Consider the following 15,083-nt stretch of genomic DNA (forward strand, 5'->3'; position numbering starts at 1 on the left):
AATTAATCTGTGGAACAGCTTGTCTCCAGAAGATGTGAATGCTCCAACATGGAGGTTTTTATGAAGATGTTGGATAACCATTTGTCTGAAGTGGTGTAGGGTTTCCTTCCAACTCTGTTATTCTATTCTATTCTATTTACTGCACTGCAGTGAGAAAAATCATTGTCTCTCACAAAGCTAATCATTGTGGTTTTCCGGTTTAGAGTGGGAAATCTAGAAACTGCTGATTTTTTTCTTTTAAATAAGGAAGCTAAAGCAGAAATATTTCTTGGCATATTTTATGCCTATACTTGCTCTTTTGTTAATGATAAGCAAAAAACTGAGTTTGAGAAGCGAGATGCTTCTTCTGTGGCCTGTGCATAATCAGAAAAGTCACTTGACGTTTATGTTGGTCCAGAATATTTGCATTGTCTGAAAGATACTCCATCAAAGTGGTCTTTCCTAGCCATATCAAAGATGACAGACAGAGCAGAGCCATTGCCACTGAGGTATGATCCTTGCTTGATATAAATGCTCTCTTTGCTGCCCCCTCTTGAAAGAGAATGGAAATGCATCTTTTTACCTTTATCACATCACCGTAACATTGAATTCCATCTCCCATATATCCATCGGAGCAACGGCAAACTTTTTCCCCAGTATCAAGAATCTGGCATACAGCCTGATGAGTTAAAAAAAAAATTCTCAGCAATAAGAAAGTAACTAAGGAAAATAGGTGGAATTCAAAATCACCTAGACAGGATTCTAAAGATCTAATGCAATATATCTGGTTCAGAGTGAAGCCCCCCAGCGTGATGTACCGCCCTCAAAACCTTTTGACTGGCCCCCAGAGAATATCCCAAAATTATTACTACATTGCAAATTTTAATGGGACTGATGACAATTATTCAGGACATGTCTAGAGAATAATCACATAACTCCATTTCATTTTAATTAAACAAAACTGTAAATGAAACAAAATCAGAGCATATTCCTTGCCCTAGCTTCAAGACTCTGCTTTGAGAAGCGCAACTCCTCACAACATCCAAAGCCAGTTGTGGTTGTGAGTCCAAGTCATGGGCTAGGGCCATTAAAATAAAACCCACATTTTTTTTTCTGGGTTTCTGTGCTAAAGCAATCCATTTTTTTTCTACAGGCTGGCTAAATTGCTTCATATTGCTTTGTAAGAGCAGAAAATTCAAACAGTTATGAATGAATTCATCCCTAGTTGCTTTTGGGCTCTTTTTTCTCATCTTAACTCTATTCTTCAAACTGTTAAAAAAACACATTTTGTGTTTCTCCTAATATGCAAATGTTTGCAATGCAACTGTGACAAATACGTACTATTTTATAGTTGGTTTTCTCATAGTGTGTACATTTTATTATTACCATAATATAGAGAGCTTATGCTTACTTTACTAAATGAATTGTCTTTTGGACAACATTTCACCATTCTGGAAAGACTACTCTACAGGTTTCAGTGTCAAACTAGATTCCCTAATTCTATGCCTTGTGTACTGTTGAATGATTTGTATCGCTCCACTTATTTTGGCTGTTAGCTGGAGGAGCTAGAGCAGTGGTGAGTTGCTACTAGTTCAGACCAGTTCATTAGAACCAAGAGCAGAATTTTACTGCTGCTCGCAGAAACGGCAGCGATGACCAGCAGTCCATGCTCCCAAACCCGTTCTCTGGTTGATGCAGCTTGGGAAAAAAACCTCTGCACATGTGCAAAGGCTTCTGTACATGGACAAAGAGTCAGTTCCGGGTCTTTTGTGTGATGTGACACTTCCGGGAACCAGTATAAAAGGTAAGTGGAAACTACCTCTGACTAAAGGACAACTCGTCTGAAAAGTCTAAAAACCAGGAAGGTTGCCCTAGATTATTCCCTTGTCTTACCCGTTCATGACAGCCCCCATTGTCCATCATACAGAGGCCAATCTTATCACAGACGTAACCATCACCCTCATAGCCTTTCTTGCACATACAGCTGCTCTGAAAATTGAAATAGCAGGGACATTAGTTCCTATCAAATAGTATAAGTTTTATAAGAATTTTTTATTTTAATCTTTGTTTAACAACTTCTGGAAATGAAAGGGAAAAAATCAAAGTCTGTAACTAATATATTTGTAACTTGATATTTTTCATGTGCAAAATTAGATAATGGTTGGAAGCCAGAAGTCCTCCATCTGTTCTGAATTACAACTTCCAACATTTTTTCCTATGGATGTCAATAACAACAACAGTTCTATCTGAGGACAATCCTCCTTAATACAAAAGTGGATTTGTGGATCTCAGAGTCAACTGCATTCATTGAGACCAGCATAACCTTTGTTCAGAATCAGTCCCTGAAATTTTGGACCCTCTCCCAGGACTCTGATTTAGATTCTCTAGTGCAAAGAGAATTGCTGTTCTCTGGTGACAGCAGTAGCATCCACACAAACTCTGGTGACAGCAGTAGCATTAGACAGAATTTTGGAAAGCTATGTGAACCAGCATGCTTCCCTTGTAGTCATGTCTTCCTTAGAATCTACACATTTATGGTCCTACATGCCAGGAGAACTTTCCAGCTGAGCCAGACATACCATATTTCCACCAAAATAAGACATCCTCTTATAATAAGCCCAATAAGGCTTTTGTGTGCATGGCAATAAGGCCAAGCACTTATTTCAGAGTTCAAAAAAATATTAGACAAGGTCTTATTTGGGGGGAAACATGGTAATAAGCACTGCATGAGTTAAAACCAACATAGTATTCCTTGATTGTCTTGCAGTTGCATCAGTTTAACCAGAACCAGCATGTGTCATACTCTAGTATTAAACTCCCTAATTGAAACTAGCTCCTTGTCAGAAACAGTATTTGCTTCTCATGAGCTTATGCAGTTGATCACTCCCATAACTTAAACCCAGACAAATTTTTAGTACTGTATTGTCTCTGGGCTGCCTATTTGTAGTACATGTCAAATTTTTCAACTTTCAATTTCCAAAACATTAGAAGTGCTCAGTTGTGTCATGCCTTGCAGATTGTAAAGATATTTTGGTTACTTTAATATAATTTAGATGTGCTTGGTAACTACATAAATATCATAACTGTTTAACATTTTGTTTGTTTCACTAGACCCTTGACTTTTTCTTCATCTGTTTGCTTTTTTTGGAATCTTAACCTAGATTTTCACAACTATAATTTTAACTTCTAGAGTGACTTAAACTTCTACATTTTTTGTGGCCACGAGTAATCAGTTGAGGGAATTAGACCAAACAAGTCTTTTCCTGGAATTGTGTAATAGAGGACAATCATGTGATCCTGGGAAAAGGCAAGGCTTCTTAAAGGAGTTACAAATTCTCAGTTTTATTGTTCCATTCAACGCAATTCAATAGAGGTTGAAAATGTTAAACTCTGTGGCCTGTAACCACTTTAAATATCTGATGCTATCATATGAAAAGCATAATCCTAATCATTTTTTAACAAACCCAGGAGACATAGATCTTTTTTCCAGCAAGACAGCATGGAATAACAAAACTGTACCTGTCCAGGGCCAATGTAATTACAATCAGCATTGATGTGGCAGCCTCCTCTGGTCTCTGTTACACAATTGTCAATGGCAACACAAACTTTTCCATCCCCAGTCCAACCCTGGACACACTCACAGCTGACTGTGCCAGGACCTGTACTGATACATGTAGCCTGGCAAAAAAAATGGAAAAACAAGATGAGAATGAGAGATGGGCATTTCTGCACTTTTCATTTAAGCTATTCTTGTTCCTGCCATCTTGATTCTAAGCCATCTTAACAAAACCCTGTGCAGGCTGAGACTGACTCCAGTATCACAGTAAGAGAATATCATGTTTATCGACCTGATTGCAAAAGATCTAGAGGGGCTGGAGTTGCAATCTTCTATAAGAAATCACTGAACCTAAAAAAAGGTGCAAGTTAAACACGAACTTGATTTTCCAGAAACTATATCCTGTGCACTGACCCTAAATACCACACTTTGCTTCCTACTATGTTATAGAGCCCCTGATGATGGCATCACACATGTGAACAAGCTAACCTCATTGCTAATGTGGGCAGCCTCCTACCCATATCCTCTTATATTTCTTGGTGATTTAAACCCACCACAAAGAAACTGGACAATGAATGCACAACTGAACCCATACATTCAACGCTTTATAATGCTATTACTAGTTTTGGACTAGATCAACTAGTTACAGACAATATGAGACTTAGCAATTGTTTTGATCTCATCTACAAATAAAAGAAACCTTTTCTAACAGTGACTGTAGCATGATTGACTTTTGTCTCACTATATGTCTCTTACAGAAGCCACCTTAATGATGGGATAACAAATTACAATTTAAAAAGGCCAACTATGATATCATAGATGCCGACCTCTCATCTCTTGATTGACATACAATATTCTCTGGCTGTAATACTGTTGAAGACTATTACAATATATTTTTGCTTGAAATCTAAAGAGTCATGAAATTGTATGTACCACTAATAATCACCAAAACCAAGAAAAATAAATTACCTATAAAAATAAGGAAGTTACAATCCAAAAAAAGATCTCTTTGGCGAAAAAGTAAAACAGGCTAAGTTGCAAACTTTAAAAGCCACTACAAAAGTTGTGTCACCAAATAAAGACTCGTGCCTTCTATAATTTTTTAAATAATAAACTCAGAGACTCAAAGATCCAGCCCACCCCTTAAAGGACCAAATGATAAAAACTATAATGATGAAACAGTTAAAGCCAACTTGTTTAACACATTCTGCAGCTCAGTCTTTGTAAACAGCAATGGCTCATGCCCAACATTTCCTAGTCATACCACAAACAACTTCAACGATCTAATACAAATAGATTTTACAGAAAGACATTATACAACCTAAAACTTCTCTATCTATTGGACCTGATGGACTATGTGCATACTTCTCTCCTGAACCTTGGCTGAACCTCTAAGGATAATTTTTTTTTAAATCCTTCAGGACTTGCTCCTTACTCAAACTATGGTCACTAGCCACAGTCATTCCTATCTTCAAAAAAGGAGATCCAAGTAACATTGAAAATTACAGACCAATCTCTTTGGGTTGTGTCACTTGCAAAGTCATGGAATCAATCATAATCCAATTAATTACATTCCCCTTAGAAACTAATAACCTATTTCCCAACAAACAATTTGGTTTCAGGAAAAAATATCCTGTAATCTGCAACTGTTACACTGCAAAAACATATGGACTACTCAACTTGATCAGGGTAAAACAATAGACACAATCTACATAGACTTTTGTAAAGCTTTTGATTTAGTACTTCATGAGAAATTTCGTCTGAAACTAAAATCCTATGGCATCTCTGGACCACCACATGATTGGATAACAGCGTTCCTGTCCAACAGACAACAAGTGGTCAAAATAGGAAGTACTATATCTAATCCTGTTCCTATCAACAGTGGTGTCCCTCAATAGAGTGATCAATGCCTGGAACGCACTACCTGATTCTGCAGTTTCTTCCCCAAACCCCAAAATCTTTAACCTCAGATTGTCTACAGTTGACCTCTCCCCGTTTCTAAGAGATCTGTAAGGAGTGTGCATAAGCACACTATTGTGCCTACTGTTCCTGTCCTACTACCCTATTGTCCTCTTTTATCATTACTTTTTACTTATGTTATGTTTTTGTTTTCCAAACTACTATCCTGTACATGTTTGACAAATAAGTAAGTAAGTAAGTAAGTAAGTAAGTAAGTAAGTAAGTAAGTAAGTAAGTAAGTAAGTAAGTAAGTAAATGTTTGCAACAATTTGTAAGTTATTTGTTTTTCTATCACATGATTTCTTTGGCTAAATTCTCTGTTGTTATATTTCAAAAAAGCATTTTCATAGGCAGATGTTTGGGGATAATTCTGTCTTGTGTGTGCGTGTGTGCGCGTGTGAGTGTGTCTTCTTCTTCTTCTCCTTCTTCTGCTCCTTCTCCTCCTCCTCCTCCCCCCCCTCCCCCTCCCCTCCTATATATATATATTACTAGTCTATGTATGATATGCCTTATGTTAAACAAACAAATAATAATAAGGTAAATTTTATCTAGATTAAGCCAAAAGGTGACCCACTTACATTATATGAACATCCTCCCCTTCCTGGCTTAAAGCAGGCATCAACAGGGTAGCAGTAAAGCCCATTCCCTTCATATCCATCAAGACAGACACATCTAGAATACAGACAGAGAGCAGCTAATGAAATCTGAGGTGCCTACGAATCGCATCCTCGTTCAGGTTAAAGTAATGCTAATTTATGACACTTAAGCCATGATATCTACTGTGCAAATGGTGCCATTTGCAACACATTATATCATTTGCATATTACATTTATTTATTTATTATTATTAATTACAGACCAATCAATTAATTGGACTTATATGACAATTAATTTTATATGCCGCCCCTCTCCATGGACTCGGGGGGGGGGCTTACAACATTTCGATAGAAAAAAAATATAAAACATTTCTAAGCCAATTAATAGAATAGTTAATTTAAAAATTATCTTAAAAGTAATTATTTAAAATTGAACGATCACATGCATACTATCATTACATTTGAATAATGACATCATTGTACAAATGCCATATATTGTAGCAGAATTTGGTCAATTGCATGCAAATATTTGTTGAATTGAAGTTTCACCATAGTTTCTATCATGTTCAGAATCATTCAAACTACATGTATGCTGGAAATGTGAAGTAAGTGTTTTGTTTTGAATCCAGAAAAAAAAGTTCCAGTGTTCTGGAAGTCCTATCAAATTGGTCTAAGTGGGTTATGGTTCATAGAACCAAAACCAGAACATTTAGATTTTTTTGAGTTTCATATAAAAATAATAATGAAGCAGGGGTCTTAAGAGAAAGTAGGATTCCCTCTCCAGTTCTCCACTTGTCCTGCATACTGATCTTTCTGCCAATTTTCCATTGGCTTCCTTTCTCCACCAACATTTCCTTTCACCACCAACATTCTTCATCTCAAATAAGATATAGCCATTTGGATCTCCCCTTTGCTGCCATGTACAACCTCCCTTGATAATAGCCTTGACCCAAAAACATGTATATCTGAAACAGCCATTTCGTCAGACATAGACTAACACTGTTACATACACACAGGGGTGGGCTACTGCCTGGATGGGGGGGGGGGATGCAGTGGGGTAGTGAAAATGGAGCTCCACCCCAGAGCACCTAATTTGTATTGAAAGATGTTGAATGAAAATGCAGGGCGTCCTGCATAAGCCACGGCCACAGTGTGGTAGTAAAAATTTTGGTAGCCCTTCACTGCATACACATAATGGTTTTGTACTCCCTTCTCACACACATTTTTTAAAAATTCAGAACAAGAACGAATGAGTTTGCAAATGTTTACTAGAGTTTGCAAATGAGTTAGCAAATGTTTACCATTTGTTTGTTTGTTTGTTAGATTTCTGAAGGAAGCATGCTTGCATATAGAGAAGATGATGACTGGAAAGACAGTTTATTTTTCAGCAATGACTCAGAACATCTTTGAATCATTACTCAGCCTTTGCTTATTATTACTACCAATATCCTGGCCCAGTAACTGTTATTTTAACTCTAAAAAAAGTTGCTAATGGTGAAATCACCACAGGTAGAAAGAGTGGGATAAAAGAATACTCAGATACAAAAGGTACAATTTTGGAGACAAGTGAAATGAAGTGGTTTTGTGAATGATCTGCAAGTGTGTGAGGCATTGTAGATCAAGAAAGGTCAACATATGACCCTCCGGAATATTTTTTTCATATTGGCTGTGCAGGTTCAGACTGATAGAATTTGTTATAGATGGAGTGAAGAATTCAATCCACAATTGCTCAGAATTAAGTCTTCTAAACCTCAGTAGCAATTCTTCCAAAGAAGCATGCATTTATACAAGATAGCATTACCTTATGATGTCATATTTTTCGGGAAATCCAGGGATCCTGAATGCCAGCGTAGCACGACATTAAGAAGAAGATAAATATTAATTAAACCTTTCCCATTTTTTAAATATAAAAATAATGCAACTTGTCCAAGGAAATCATGGACTTCCTCCTGTCTCTAGGAGTGACGTAAATCAACAGCTGACTTGGGGTGATCAATGAGTCAAAAGCAATTTTTAATGTCTTTTTTGAGGTTGAGTGTTTATGGCAATTCCTCAATCCTTAAAAGGGCTTTCATTTGATGCTTTAAAAGAAGCTAAATAAAAGTTCTCATTTGAGAACTACAAATGATGGAAAGGCAAACAAGGTCTAGGAACTTAGTACTACCTATAGTGGACATGTCCAATGGTGAAAGGTTTTTGGATGAAGATTTAAAACTATTTGAAACAAATTATCTCCAAAACAATTCCCTTAAAATTTGAACTTTTTCCATTGGGCATAATCAGATAAAAGATTGCAAAAGAAGACAGATATCTAATTTTACACATATTAACAATGGCCAGAATAATATATGCCCAAAACTAGAAAACAGATTCAACCCCATCAATCTTAAACCTCATTAACAAAATACTAGAATGTGCAGAAATGACTAAGATGACGTTGGAACTACAATACATAGATGAAATAGAATTTTACAAATCTTGGGACAGGTGGTATAACTGGCTCAATCAAAAAAAAAATCAAAAATGATAATAACTATATAACATAAACTAAGATAATAACAACAATTGTTTATCTTTCTACATGGTCCGTAAGAGTGGATATATGCAATGTTACAACTCTTTCAGTTTACAGTTAAAATGAACAAATGAATTATTGTAGACACACACACACAAATGAATCAATATATAGACACACACACACACACACACACATGCATGTATGGGCAGCAAGGGGGACGGCATGGAACTCTGTTCCACCGGCGGAAATGGAGTTGCACGCGCAACTCCATCACCTCCGGGTATGCATGCACTGTGCACATGCTAGAATCGGCAATTTTTGCTGAAATCCCGAGGCGCGAGGGACGTTCATGCGAGATTCGGCTTCTGTGCATGTGCAGCAGCCGAATCTCGCCACCCCAGCCAGCAGCAACAGCATCCCTCCCAGCTCTGCTGTGCTCTCTTGGAGTGGCGATGGTGGCTGCCCCAAGCGACTTGTGGCCTTTGAGAGTACAGCACTAGAGGCCTGGCCCAACGCCGCTCTCTCCACCAAGCCCGTACTCGGATGAATCAGCTGCTGCTCAGAGGGTGAGGGGAGCGAGATCCTCCTTCCGCCTCACCCACTTCTGCACAGGTAAAACGTTGTGGTCTGGAATGGAACGAGGGACGGGGTGGGAAGAAGTGGTCTAACTTGTGCAGAAGTGTCGAAGGGAGGATGTTGCTCGGCGGAGGGGCGGTTTGTAAACTGAGTAAAGATTGTGATCCCAGATGCCCCCTGTGTTAACTTACTCAGTCTCATTAACAATACATGTTGCAAGGGCATGGCATTTCAGAGGGAGACCGGGGTGTCCACAACTGCGAGAGTGTCTGTCGCAGAATTCCCCGGTGTAGCCTTCAGCACACGTCCCTGTCTGGCACACACCCTTGCTTCCTGGTCTGTTGTCACAAATTCCACGGATGCAGCCGCATTCTTCCATTGTGAATAGAGAAGAAAGATAAAACTTAATCGTTTAAATTACAACTGGTGGATTTCTTGAATACTTTTAATGACATTTAATCCATATGATGGTTTGGGGTCCCCTTTCTGCTCTGTTGTGTTGACTGTAAAAGACAGAGGATTGGTGCAGGCTAAGATATTGTATAAAAATAGGTCACGTCTAGTCATTAGGGGTGGGGGTGGAAAGTTCAATGGATCAATCGGAATAGAACTGGAAGGGACTTTGGAGGTCTTCTACTCCACGCACATCCCTGCTCAACTAGGAGACTCCTATGCATTTCATGCAGTTATTTAACTGTGCATTATTATTTCATTTCATTTATTTTATTTTTTATTTATTTATTTTGTCCAATACACAATGAGGGTTTTAGTGGGTATATATATAATATCCCAGTAAGGAAGGGTGTGGCTAGCTGATGAGGCCAGAACAAGGCCGAAATGGGACCATCCTAGTCTCCCTTAATTTTAAAATTCCAGCTATACAGTGATCCCTCGATTTGCGCGTTCTCGATTAGCGCGAAACGCTGCAACGCGGTTTTTCAAAAAATATTAATTAAAAAAATAAAATATTAAAAAATAAAAAATAAGTCCACGCTAGTTCTCTCTCTCTTTCTCTCCCTGTTGCCGGCGTGGTATATGAGAGAGAAAGAGAGAGGCAGAGGTCGGGCGCATTACCGGGAGGTGGAGGCGGCGTGGGGACACTGGGTGCCGGGGACTCCGAGGAGGGGGTGGACGTCTGTTCCCTGAATGGAGACCGCCGGCCGCTCAATCGGGCCGGCAGGGAACAGAATGGAGCCTTCCGCGGCGGGGCTGGTAAGGGGGGGAGCCGAGGGGGGAGCCAAGCCCAGCCCTGTGGCATTCGCTTTCCTCCCGCCCGCAGCCGACTGATCGTGGGCTCCTTCGCAACCTCGGAGAGCTTCCTGGTTTTCGTGAGCTTTCATGCCCTGGAAGCTCTCCAAGGTTGCGAAGGAGCCCACGATCAGTCTCGGCTGCGGGTGGGAGGAAGGCGAATCCCCCGTGGGCTCCGTTACATCTTCCGCTGCCAGCCAGGCCATGCTGGCGGCAGCGGAACAATCGCTGGCTGTCAACTTTTCTTTTTAAAACTGGGCAGGAGCTGACTTGCCTCCCCAGTGCTAAAAAGAAAAGTTGACAGCCAGCGCTGCGACTGACGGAATGCTGAGCCTCCCGTTTTCTCTCCCCCCCCTCGCCCCTTCGCCTCCCTGTGTTCCTAGGAGAAGTGCTGGGGATTGAGGCAAGACAGACCTTCTGCTCCTCACCAGCACTTCTCCTAGGAACAAAGGGGGGCGAAGGGGCGAGGGGGCGGAGAGAGAACGGGAAGCTCAGCATTCCGTCAGCCGCAGCGCTGGCTGTCAACTTTTCTTTTTAAAACTGGGCAGGAGCTGACTTGCCTCCCCAGTGCTAAAAAGAAAAGTTGACAGCCAGCGCTGCGACTGACGGAATGCTGAGCCTCCCGTTCTCCCCCACCTCGCCCCTTCCGGTTTCGGCGTTCGGCAACGGAGTCCGGCGCTGGGGCCATGCGGGGCCGCTCATCCAGGGGGGCGTGGACTGGCAAGCGGCAAGCGGCAAGTGATCTGGCGGGAAGACCAAGGGAAGGTTCCTTCAGCCGCCCAACACCTGATCCGCTCCGCAGCGCGGCAGCAGCGAGGAGCCGAAGATGGGGTTTCCCCTTTGCCTTTACCCCATCTTCGGCTCCTCGCTGCTTCCGCGCTGCGGAGCAGATCAGCTGTTGGGCGGCTGAAGGAATCTTCGCTGCCCACACGCAAACTCCACCATCTGCGCATGTGCGGCCATGAAAAAAATGGCGCACATGCGCAGATGGTGGTTTTTACTTCCGCATCCAGTATAACGCGGAAATCGGTTAGCGCGGGAGGTCTTGGAACGTAACCCTCGCGCTAACCGAGAGATCACTGTATATATATGTTTTCGTAGATTTTCACGGGTATATGTATGTAGATTGTTCTGAGTTTGGGTTTTGCCCCGTGTAATATTTTGAGTGTCTATGCGACGTTTTGGTGAAATCACATTCACCATCATCAGGCTGAAGTTTCAAGCTTCGTGCTGTTGTAAATATGGAATGTTTGCAACTGCCATTTCTTCCTTATATATAGTGTTAGGGGTGGAGATTTGGTTTGAATGTAGCAAATAGATTGGGTGACTATGTTTTAGTGATCTGATTGGTTGGTGGAATCATAATTACTTGAAGGATTGACATGGTGATTATTATGAAGTGTTTTTTTGTTTAAGGCTGGTTTCCAAATCTCTGGTAGGCGGGACGTATCATCCCTTTTATTCATGCAGAGGGGGTGTTTCTCAATCTGCCTACAAACTTCTAAGCACAGATCCTACCACCTACCTAGAAAAAACCACCAAATCCAAAATTAAGGCCTCTCCCATCAGTGAAGAAATCCAGCGAAAAATCATCCCTAGAGAAAAATCTTCCATATGTCCAAAACTCTATGGCCTTCCAAAAATACACAAAGAAGGAATACCTCTCAGGCCAATAGTCAGCTCCCCTCTACAAAACCTTGCCAAATTTTTAGCCAAATATCTTCAACCATATACAGAAACTATCACCTCATAGCTACAAAATTCATTCCACTTTATACAAATAATTAAAAAACAAAACCTACAACCTGGTGACCTACTTGTGAGTTTTGACGTCGTATCCCTTTTCACACAAATACCTATTAAAGAAGCCTTAACAGCTATCCAGGACAAACACAAGCCCCCCAAATATATCCTAGATCTAACCAACCACTGCCTGACTAATACATACTTCATCTATAATGAACAAAGATATAAACAGATAGAGGGAGCCCCCATGGGATCACCCCTCTCACCTGTCATCGCCAATCTCTATATGGAATATTTTGAAAATAATGCATTAGAGCAGAGGTCCCCAACCTTTTTTGCACCAGGGACCGGCTTTAAGCTAGACCAGTTTTCCATGGCCCGGTGGGGGGGGGGGAGCTAGCTGTCAGCGGCGCCGTAAAAGGGGCGATCAAGAGAGGAATGGGTGAATGAATGGACGGAGGGTGGGAAGGAAGGAAGGAAAGAGGGAAGGGACAGGAACAAAAGAAGGGTGCAAAGGAAGCAAGGAAAGGTGTGAAAGGGGAGAGTAAGAGAGGAAGGAGTGAAAGAAGGGAATGAGGGAGGAAAGAAGGGAGGAAGGAAAAGGAAAGCAAGAAATGGAGGGAGGACAGGAAGGAAAGAAAGAAAGAAAGAAAGAAAGAAAGGGGGAAGGGACAGGAACAGAGGAAGGAAGCAAGGAAACTTATGAAAGGGGAGAGTAAGGGAAGAAGGTAGGAAGGAGAAAGAAAAGAAGAAATAGAGGAAGGGAAGGTAAAAGAGAGAAAGAAAAAGAGCAAGAAAGAAAGCAAGAAAGAGAAAGAAAGAAAGGCAACTTCAAAGAAAGGCTCACTGAGCATCTCTCACTCTCTCTCTCTTTCTATCCCTCTTTCTTTCTTTCTCTTCCTTTCTCTCTCTCCTCTTCCTTTATCTCCTCTCTCTCTCCCTCTCTCTTTCTCTCCCCCCTCTCTCCCCCTTTCCCTCTCTCCCTCTCTTGCTATCTCTCCCCCCTCTCCCTCTCTCTTTCTCCCTCTCCCTCTCTTTCTCTCTCTCCCCCTCTCTCTTTCTCTCTCTCTCCCCCTCTTTCTCTCTCTTCTTCTCACTTTCTCTCTCTTGTTTTCTTTCTGTCTCTTTTGCTTTCTCTCTCTCTCACTCTTTCTTGTTTTCTTTCTCACGCTCTTTCTCTCTCTTGTTCTCTCTCTTGCTATCTCTTTCTCCCCCCCTTTCTCTCACTCTCTCTTTCTCACTTTCTCTCTATCTTGCTGTCTGTTGCTATCACTCACTCTCGTTCTCCGTTCTTCTCAGCGGTGACGCGCGCACGCCCTGCCCGCCTCACCTTTGCGAGAGCACTTTCGCCCTGGGCTCTCAGCAAGGGGGTTTGCAGGAGAGGCGGGGCCGGCGAAGGTGATATTGAATGTCGGGGGAGAACGGGCGGTTGCGCGCGCTCCCTATCCCCCTGCTAGCCCACTCGGAATATTCAAAATAAGAAAAGCCTTCGCCGGCAAAGGTTTTTCTTATTTTGAATATTCCGAGTGGGCTAGCAGGGAGATAGGGAGCGCGTGCAACCGCCCGTTCTCCCCCGACATTCAATATCACCTTCGCCGGCCTCCGCTGAGGAAAGCCTTTGCCGGCATTTCCTCTCGGCGTCAAGGAGGCGCAGCGGCGGGCGGAGAGAGGGAAGGGGGGGCACCGGCGTCCCTCCTGGCCTTGGCGGGCCACCCAACCCTCCCCACCTCCTGCAAACGCGGTGGGTGGCGGGGGGAGAGCGAGGAGCCGGTTCCGGCGGGCGCGGGGCTTGGCTGGCTGGCGGGGGGAGCGCCGCTGGTGGTGCGGAAAGGCCGAGGGGGCCCTGGCGCCGCGGACCGGCTGAAAAGCCCCAACGGCCCGGTCCCGGTCCGCGGACCGGCGGTTGGGGACCTCTGCATTAGAGCAATCCAAACACAAACCTAAACTTTGGCTGAGATATGTTGATGATACTTTTGTAATTTGGCCACATGGAAGGGAAAAACTAGACAATTTCCTCACACATCTCAATAACCTACACCCCAAAATACAATTTACTAGGGAAACAGAAATCAATGATCAACTTCCCTTTCTAGATGTACTGGTCTATAAAAAACCCAATGGCACCCTAGGACACACTATCTACCAAAAGAAAACCCATACCAACCATTATCTAAATGCACACTCCCACCACCACCCCGCACAGATCACCTCAGTGGCCAAAACTCTCATCACCAGAACCAAACGCCTAGCTGACCATGAGCACTTAAAAACTGAATTGAACAAACTCAAAGATGTATTAATTTCTAATGGATTCGAAAGGAAAACAATCACAAACCTAATCAAAAAAGAGACACCCCCCAAAAATCAAGATCAAGAACAGGACAATGGTACCACCCTCCTCCCTTACATCAAGGGCACCACAGACAAAATTAGTAAAATTCTGCACAAACATAACATCAAAACTTCATTTTTCACTAACTAAAAAATATCAAATATCCTAAGGAACCCAAAAGATAAAATCCAATTAGAACACCGAGGAATCTATGAAATCCCTTGCAAAACATGTGCAGCCACATACATTGGACAAACCAATCAAAGAGTAAGTGCACGCATTGCAGAACATAAGAATGCAGTTAAAAAAGAAGAAAAGACTTCCTCCCTTATCCAGCACATTAAAAAAACAGGGCACGAAATTGACTTTGAAAAAACTAAATTACTTTCCAAAACAGAAAATTTATATAGAAGAATTACTTTAGAAGCTATAGAGATTGAGAAACACCCCCTCTGCATGAATAAAAGGGATGATACGTCCCGCCTACCAGAGATTTGGAAACCAGCCTTAAACTTCATAACACTTCATAATAATCACCATGTCAATCCTTCAAGTAATTATGATTCCACCAACC

General features: G+C 41.9%; 1 protein-coding gene across 2 annotated transcripts in view; it reads right to left on the bottom strand.

The window, feature by feature from the left end:
• Positions 1 to 15,083, bottom strand: part of STAB1 (stabilin 1) — a 162,829-nt gene that overhangs the window by 92,089 nt on the left and 55,657 nt on the right. For both annotated transcript variants that reach the window (XM_070738665.1, XM_070738666.1), the window contains 6 exons: positions 9,375 to 9,555; positions 7,891 to 7,926; positions 6,073 to 6,166; positions 3,499 to 3,657; positions 1,873 to 1,968; positions 563 to 658 (listed from right to left, as the gene is read on the bottom strand). In XM_070738665.1, coding sequence (XP_070594766.1) covers positions 563 to 658; positions 1,873 to 1,968; positions 3,499 to 3,657; positions 6,073 to 6,166; positions 7,891 to 7,926; positions 9,375 to 9,555 — 662 coding nt within the window. The remainder of the gene's footprint in view (positions 1 to 562; positions 659 to 1,872; positions 1,969 to 3,498; positions 3,658 to 6,072; positions 6,167 to 7,890; positions 7,927 to 9,374; positions 9,556 to 15,083) is intronic.

This window comes from Erythrolamprus reginae, chromosome 2 (genome assembly GCF_031021105.1).
Source record: "Erythrolamprus reginae isolate rEryReg1 chromosome 2, rEryReg1.hap1, whole genome shotgun sequence".
NCBI classification, from domain to species: Eukaryota; Metazoa; Chordata; class Lepidosauria; order Squamata; family Dipsadidae; genus Erythrolamprus; species Erythrolamprus reginae.